This window comes from Puntigrus tetrazona, chromosome 16 (genome assembly GCF_018831695.1).
Source record: "Puntigrus tetrazona isolate hp1 chromosome 16, ASM1883169v1, whole genome shotgun sequence".
Classification (NCBI taxonomy): Eukaryota; Metazoa; Chordata; class Actinopteri; order Cypriniformes; family Cyprinidae; genus Puntigrus; species Puntigrus tetrazona.
In genome coordinates, this window is record NC_056714.1 from 755,655 (window position 1) to 764,347 (window position 8,693).

At 39.2% G+C, this 8,693-nt stretch overlaps 1 protein-coding gene across 1 annotated transcript; it reads left to right on the plus strand.

Moving 5' to 3' along the window:
* Window positions 1-317: 317 nt before the first annotated feature.
* LOC122360308 lies at window positions 318-3,991 on the plus strand. The gene is made up of 4 exons (XM_043260804.1): window positions 318-341; window positions 1,041-1,236; window positions 2,059-2,244; window positions 2,702-3,991. Exons 1-4 carry the CDS (start codon window positions 318-320, stop codon window positions 3,001-3,003), a joined length of 708 nt encoding a protein of 235 aa, XP_043116739.1. The 3' UTR covers window positions 3,004-3,991.
* Window positions 3,992-8,693: the final 4,702 nt, after the last annotated feature.

The following is an 8,693-nucleotide window of genomic DNA, read 5'->3' on the forward strand; positions in this document are numbered from 1 at the left end:
ATCTGGACAATCATCGAACATCGTGACTGATTAAGTGAGTTTCTTTAAACACAATAGATAAGCACCATAATACAAGTAAATGTTAAATGCTAGTATTTGTAGAAATCGCTCACTAGGCCCATATAAAGTGGGGTAATCCAAATAATGTTTGTAAAATAGCTAAAAGGTTTTTATCCATATAGATTTAGGCATGGATATACATACGTTTTTGTTGTTGTTGTTGTTTTTTTAACATTTATAATTGATTTTACGACAGATATGAGCGAAAGCGGGTGCGAAAGATACTAACGTTAATTCCCCTGACAATATCACCGGTGATGATTCAACATCAACGAAAAACGGTGAGCAGATTACCTGTAATGAAGTATTCCATCCTTAAACTCTGACTGTACAAACTACAGTAGCACGTTGAATGCAGTTAAAGGTCAAATAATATTATATATATATATATATATATATATATATATATATATATATATATATATATATATATGTATATATATATGTATATATGTATATATATATATATGTATGTATATATATATATATATGTATGTATATATATATATATATATATGTATATATATATATATATATGTGTATATATATATATATATATATATATATATATATATATATATATATATATATATATATATATATATATATATATATACAGGGTGTGATTTAGAAAAACCAGAGGGGATGCTTTTGAAAACATATGAAATGTTTTTAATACGACGGAATATGTATTTAACGTGATCACAGTTTAATAAAAACGTTCCAATCGGACCGTGTATCGCGAATCATTTGGTTCAGATCTGGTTCGTGGGATTTTTTTATCCCCACCGGGGATAAAAAGAATTCAGCAGAGGCAGGGGATGTATAAACCAGAGATGATGTATAAACCCAGGCAAATGTATTAAACTGAATCATTTCATTGATGTAATATCTGCATTCTGGAATTAATGTTTGGCCAATCTAATTAAAGGGCCAGAACTAACAGCTGTATGGTGTGTAACATTTTTGTCAATTTTCAGACACACCTGCTCCAACTTACACACATGAGCTTGCAACACTTAAAAATACAGCTTCAAGCTGAAAAAGAAAAAGGGGACCTGAGAGATGAAACCATTGCGATTCTGAAAACTGATAAACAGTTCCTCCAAGAAGAGTTGGTAAAGAAAGATAGCTTTATCAGGGAACTGATAAAGAAAAACGAAGAAAAGAAACCAGGTACTTATTCTTTTTAATATTGATTAATAAACATTTACCATGAACTGCCCTATCGTCTCTGCTTCATTGTATGACAAGACTGTTTGTTTAATAAATACATGAACACAAAACATTGAGTCTCATTCACTAAGCATATGTACACACAGATTTATGTGTAAAATGTTTGTATGTACAATTTAAGAATATGCCACGATTCACCAAAACTTTCACACCAAAACTTATTGTAATTTTACGATAAAATATAGGAACAACTGAAACCACATGTACGAAAAAACATTTACTCCATTACAGCCTTACAATCATCTTAAGAAGCTGTTTACTGCTACTTAACACAACATTAAAGTATTAAAGTATTCTTTATTTTTAATACTTTTATAGTATTAATTGTAGTATTCAATCCACATATAAAATTATATAATAAAATTGTCAAATAAAACAAATTAAGGCTTTTTACATATCATCATATACATTATAAATTTCATCATATAGGCTACATTTTGTCATACAGAGAGCCGTTGTGGAAAACATGGAGATGGGTTGGGTGTGCTTTATGTAAATTACTAACCTTTTGCACATAGCTGCTTATTTTTGAATTACTCCAAATTCAAAAAAGATAAGACGAATGTTAAGAACAAATTAATTTGTGTACACACATGTTGTGACATTTTGTGAGATTTTTCATGAGAAGTTCTCAATTATTAGTGAATGAGACCAAATGATTTGAGTTGAAATGACTTAAAATTTGAATAGTAGCTGGCTAAGCAGGGAAAATATACATGCATGGATGCAAATATAATGTAACACGTAACTTATTTTACACAGGCCTAAAAGCATCAAAGAAATCTCCACGGATTGCCATTTCTAGTTCAGAGGAGGTCATTGATTCTGATGAGTCTTCAAGCCTTTCAGACTCCTCCCTTGAAGAGGTCAAGGTGAAGAAGAGAAAACACAAGCACAAAAAAATAGCACTACCTCTAGCTGATGCTATTGGACACAACCGTGTACGCAGTAAGTTACATTGTGGATAAATGACCATTAATTAACCAATAATTTGCAATTATAAGGTTCTATCTGACATTTTCGTCAAAATTCCATTATTCACATATACTTATTCTGTGACAACTTATTTACATTATATGATGGTTTTTGTGTGTGTGTTTGTGTGCACATTTTGGGACTTTATATATATATATATATATATATATATATATATAAGGTTCTATGTACAAAGGTCTGCAAAAACACAATACCTCAAAACTGCTCAGAATGCAGATACAGTACCATATAATTAAGTAATAAATAAAATGCAGCGAAAGAGCTGTTGAAGATTAAACTTATACCTAAAAAGATTAGGTTTTGTGATAAAGATTAACCAATATTGCAGAGAATTTGAGAATTATAGGAAATTGCCTTTGACAAGTAACTGGTAGCGTAACAATATATAATAATATTTCTCTTTATTCAGTGAGGAACACCAGAGGCATCATTCGCAGATACCTTGACACTCTAGAAGCCTTCAAGAAGGTGAAATCCATGAAAGCTGCATTTGATGCTATTGGAGTGGACAGAAACACAATTGCAAGAACTGCAATTATTGCAGAGCTGCATCTGGCTGCACCTGATGTTTTGAAGACCATGGGCCAGTGGAACGACAAAACAGAGACACTGAGCAGATTTATTGGTAAATGTCATTCTGCACTGACCACTGAAATTAAAGAAAAAATTACTCAAATGAAAGCAGATGGAGATCTGTTGCCTATTGCTTGATTTATTTGTAAACTTAAACTGTCCTGTTGTGTAGAAATGGACAGGTTTTGAAACTTCCTTTAGGAGATGTAAACAGGGCTGCCTGGGTTATGTCATTAGAGTGGCCTGTTCATTTGTTTGGCTTCACTCATGTCTTTTGCTTAGCTAAGCATTTTGTGACTTTGCATATTCTCATAAGACAAATCAGAGAGTTAGAAAAATAGTTTACAGTTCTGTTGTTTAGCCTTTAGGTGAGCTGTTACTTTGTTTCTATTTGAGTGTTTCCTATTAGGTTAATGCGAACTTCAGTGTGACCTACGTAGAGTTAGCTTACTGGAAAGCCTTGACATTTTAAACAATACAGTATTGTTTTGTTGATTTTTGTGCACATTTTATGTTACATGTACTGCAATATAAATGTTCACAGCTAATAAAAAATTAAGTTCAAAGCAAATGTGTCATAACCCATTCATGATATCTTATGGATGTTTAAAAGAATACCTAACATTTCTCACTTTACTTAAAGCAGACAAGGACCACTTATAAATATTAATACCACGTTATAAAGCTTTTTAGATGTTTAAAAGAAGACTTTGTTTTCATCACTTTACTTTAAGCAGTTAAAGACCACTCATAATATGTTCATTGTGTGTTATAAGTCATCACACTCTTCGTTACACTAAATATTTATAGGCACAAATAGGTAAGTATTATGATGCATTGTAACTGTTTTTATGATTATTTATCAGATGATACGACACGTTATAATGTTGTTTATAAGGCATTATGCATGCATAATAATGCATTAAGAATACCCTTATGATGTCTTATAAATGCAGGCTTCATCTGGTGTTATAATGCATTGTTCTCATAAAAGTTATAAGCACAAATAGGTAAGTATTATAATGTATTGTAACTGTTGTTATGATTATTTATAAGATGATATAACATATTATAATGTTGTTTATAAGACATTATACATGTATTATAATGCATTAAGAATGCCCTTATAATGCATTCCTCCCTGTGTTTCCTTCATACTATGTGAGCTACTAAAATTATCTTACTGTGAAACAGCCAATCAGAAGATCTCAACAATGAGCCGCACTGTAAAACAGGAAAGAAAAGCAGAGCTCATCATTATTATTCTTGACCCTTTTAAATAAACCAATATTTGACCATTTTATTCTAGGATTGTAAATGCACATGTAAAACATCAATAATCAAAAATAACCATGCAAACACAGAATGCAAGTATTATTTTGATTTCATTACATTTAGATTAAGTTGTGTGTCCAGAACACAAGGACTTTTCATTATGAGGGTGCTGATATGTTAATTGACATAAAACAGTGTTGGGGGTATCGCATTACAAGTAACACAAGTGTAAGAAAAAATTAGGATGTAGAAGATCTAGATGAAGATGTTTATTGCAGCATAGCAGTGACAAAGCACATGTTCAGCGGTGTCAAATGAACCCAGAGCATCCTAAGCTCAAACCTTTTATAGTTTACTACACTTCATGTAAATGAAGTTGCTCCTGTTGTAACAGCTGTGGTCTGTATGTTAATTAAGTTCAGACGCCCTTTGTCTGAAAAGGTTCTCGTCCACACACCCTCTTTTATTCTACAACTGATAAGCATTTGCTCAGAATTTAATCATCCCAAATGGTCTACAAACATAACTGTTGACTTATCTCTTCTTTATAATAATTAAGCCTTTTTAAGAAATGAGCATGACCAAACATATATTGTGGAGTAAAATCTGGGTCAAGACAGACTATAGATACTTATACAAATTACTTAGTAAGATTACTTTTTTCAAGTAGCTATTAAAATAACACATCACTTTTTAATTTACACAAAAATATATAAGATAGGTTTTCACTGCAGTAACTTTGTTTTTCCATATTGATGAAAAATTTTGTCTGGAGTGCAGAGGTGCTGTGTAAGCTGTGTGAAAACAATGTAGTTCTATACAAATTTTAGTTAATTCATCACAAAAATAAACTATGCAAACCTGCAATAGTTTAATATTCTAACACAAATATCTAATTCCATTTTATTAACTGGAAAAGAGGTAGAAAATGGATGGATGGATGGATGGCATTTTATTAACCAATGTCTTTTCTGCTGACCTTGGATGATTCAGTTTAACTGATAGCAATAAGCAAAAATCGCTTTAGATAAACTAACAATTTTGCTTCATTGTTTTTAATTGCTGAAAAGTATTGAATCTTCTTCTCCTGCATTCTACTGTACAGATGTGAATATATTCTTCCTTTAGCTTGAGGTTAGTTCATTAATTTTTTGGGTGTGAAAGGGCTTTTACACTTATATTTAAAAAAAAAACAATCAAGCCCTGCTTTTAAAAAAAAACTTGAACATCAATACTTTTTTTAAGATGACCGAAAGGAGAAGAAAACAAAGAGAAGTATAGACATTGCTGGGGTGGCACTTTGCAAATAATGCCAAATGAATGTCAGCATGAGGTCAAAAAAACAAAACAATAAATGTACATCACTCAACGATCTTGTGACAAAGAGTCAGAGATGTTTGGATCCATTTGCAAGCTCTTTATTAAGAATGGTCTAACAGGCCCGGTGAAAGTCCGGTTTATGATTTAGAATGTAGGTAAAGCTGACATCTGTAAGACATCTGACAGACATTTGTAGAGAGCAGATGCTTTCCAGATCAAGAGATCTTTAACATTAGACATTGTGCAGACGTGACGTGTGCTACCTGGTTCAAGTCCTTTCCCAATAAAAGATGCAACTTTATGTGAATTATTTAAAACAGCCACGAATGACTGCATGCTGGAAATAAAAGTGCCCTTTTGTTGTCTCCACAAGCGATTTCAGGTTGAGCTGGCTATAATTCTGTATAATTAAGGGCTTTGTCAGGGCAAACAGGCATAGGGGATCACATTCCTCAGCTTCCTGGGAAAGTCTATGCCAGAGTACTGGAGAGGAGAATTCATACAATAGTCGAACATCTCAGGTTACGAATGTAACCATGGTTCCTCTAGGGAACGAGACGCTGCGTCACAAACGCTTTGGGAACGCCTTCGGCGTGAGCCGTTCTGAACCACGTGAAATCTGTCCAATGGAGAGGAGCGACGCCATGGACGAGATGGCGCCGCCGACCAGGAAGTATAAAGTCACGCTCTGCGATGCGGCACCAGCCTCTGTAGTGAAGTAAGCGCCGCAGGGGTGCGGGAAGTATGGCATCGGACGCAGCGTCTCGCTCCTAGAGGAACCATGGTTACATTCAGTAACCTGAGACGCCTCTCTTCAGGAACTCGAGCTGCGCGTCACAAACGCTTTGGGGAACGAGATGCCCACGCCGCCATAATTCCAAGGCCCTGCCTGAAAAGGGGTCCTCAGACCACCCATCAGAATAAGACAGAGGAGCCAGGAGCGGGCCTCATGTCGAAATTATAGAAAGGGCAAAGTGGAGGGCGTGGACCACCCATGGCGTTGCAAATGTCCCCGAGGGGCACACTGCTAAGGTAGGCCATGGAGGCCGCCATATCCCTTGTTGAGTGGGCCTTGAGCCCAAGAGGGCACGTGGAGTGCCGAGGCCTCATAGGCCAGGTGGATAGCCTCGACTATCCACCTGCTGAAGTTTGCTTAATAGCAGCACAACCCCTATCTGTCGGGCCAAACGGATAAGTAACTGGCCCGACCTCCGCAGAGACACAGTTCTGCACTACATGTCCAGTACTCGCACTGGACGCATTTGCAGTTGGACTTTAGCTGCCTGGAAGGGGTGAGGACAGGAGGCCTGCAGTACGATCGGTTGCGGTGTAACAGAGGGCACTTTAGGTGTATAACCCACTCTTGGGTATGCAAAAACCTTGATATGCCTGGGGCAAAGTCCAAGTAAGTAGGGGCCACGGAGAGGGCCTGCAGATCTCCCCCTCCAAAGAGAGGTGATGGCGAGGAGAAATGCTGTCTTATCCTATAAGACAGGTAAGGGAGAACCTCTTCGAGGGGCCTCGAAGGGTGTCTTACACAGAGCCTCTAACACCACAACCAAATCCCAGGGGAAACTCTGGTCCGCACTGGAGGTCTCAGCCTCAGCACACCGTGGAGGAATCGTGTAACTAATGGGTGTCTGCCCACTGAGTGGCCACCAATAGGGTCATGATATGCAGATATGACTGGCACGTAGACCTTAGGGTGGAGTGGTTAACCCGGTAAAGAATGTCGCCTGGAGGAACTCCAGCACTGAACCTACTGGGCAGTTAACTGGGTTCAAGTGGCGGTCTCCACACCAGGAAGTGAACATTCCTCACCTCCTGGCATACACGCGCTCCTCGTAGAGGAGCTCTGGATTGGAGGATGGTCTCGACAACCTCAGCTGAAAGACCAGAGGCTATGAGTCGCACTGCCCAGTCAGGACCACACCCACAACTTCAGTAACTCCGGCGCGGGTGAACTATTGTTCCCTCCGCCTGAGAGAGTAGATCTGGCCTCAGGGGATCGCCCACGGATGACCGTCTACTAGGCCGATGAGGTCCGTGAACCATACCGGCCCGGCCAGAACGGGCCTACGCGCAGTAGTCTGATTCCGCCCTGGCGCACTCTCACCAGAACTCCTGGGAGCAGGGCAATCGAGGAAATGCGTACAGGCGACGCCTTAGCCACGCCTGTGACATGGCATCCAGTCCCAGGAGCTGGATGAACTAGAGAGAGCCAGAGGGGACATTGTGCATTCCTCGAGAAGCAAAGAGGTCCACCTCTGCCTGGTACAATGCCGACCAGATCTGCTTCACCACATCGGGGTGAAGCATCCATTCCCCCGGCCTCAACCCCTGTCTCGACAGGGTGTCGGCTCCTGCATTGAGATGCCCAGGGATGTAGGTCGCCTCGGCGAGCAGATTTAGAGCTCCTAACCTTGGGCCCTGATTCAGGAACCAAGGCTTCCTCCACAAGTCTAAGCCCGAACTGCATGGCGTGACACTTTGATTTTGCGGAGTGGGTTTCCTCGGGAGAACCCCCTTGGTCCTGAGCCACCACTGTAGGGGTCTCATGAGCAGCAGGCCAACGGGTATCACGTTGGACACAGCTGCCATTAGGCCCAGCAGTCTCTGATACTGCTTGACAGTGAATGACTGGCCTTCCCTGACTCTCTCGACTGACATGAGGATCGACTGCACACGAGCAGGAGACAAACGTGCCCACATCGTGGTCGAGTCCCACACCACGCCTAGGTATATGGTCCTCTGAGCGGGACGCAATACACTCTTGTTGGCGTTCAGTCTCAAACCCAACTCCCCATGTGAGACAGAACAACATCTCGATGCTGAACTGCCATCTGCTCGATTGAGCTAATATCGAGCAATCGTCGATATAATTAAGTATGCGGGATGCCCTGGAATCTCAATGGAGCCAGAGCTGCATCCATACACTCCATACATGTGCGGGGTGAGAGTGCTAGGCCAAACGGAAGTACTCGATATTGGTTTGCTACACCCCGAAAGCGAACCTCAGAAACTCCCGTCCTTCTTCGGAACAATGAGGTAGCTGTAAACCCGAAACTGAATTCAATAGCCTTCCTCTATCATTTGTATGACCCATTGAGATACATTTGGCAGAAGTTTCACGCTGCTAAATAATCTACTAAGGGAATCAGCCTTTTGAAGCTGACCTCTGGTATATGAGATACGGGTGACTCGGTAGGCAGACACCGGGCTAGCTGTAAACA

Bases quoted from the DNA above. Each gene is read 5' to 3' on its own strand.
- LOC122360308 (XM_043260804.1), top strand. From the start codon at position 318: ATGATTCAACATCAACGAAAAACG. The intron at 342-1,040 runs GTGAGCAGATTA...GTCAATTTTCAG, and splicing joins TTCAACATCAACGAAAAACG to ACACACCTGCTCCAACTTAC. The intron at 2,245-2,701 runs GTAAGTTACATT...CTCTTTATTCAG, and splicing joins TGGACACAACCGTGTACGCA to TGAGGAACACCAGAGGCATC.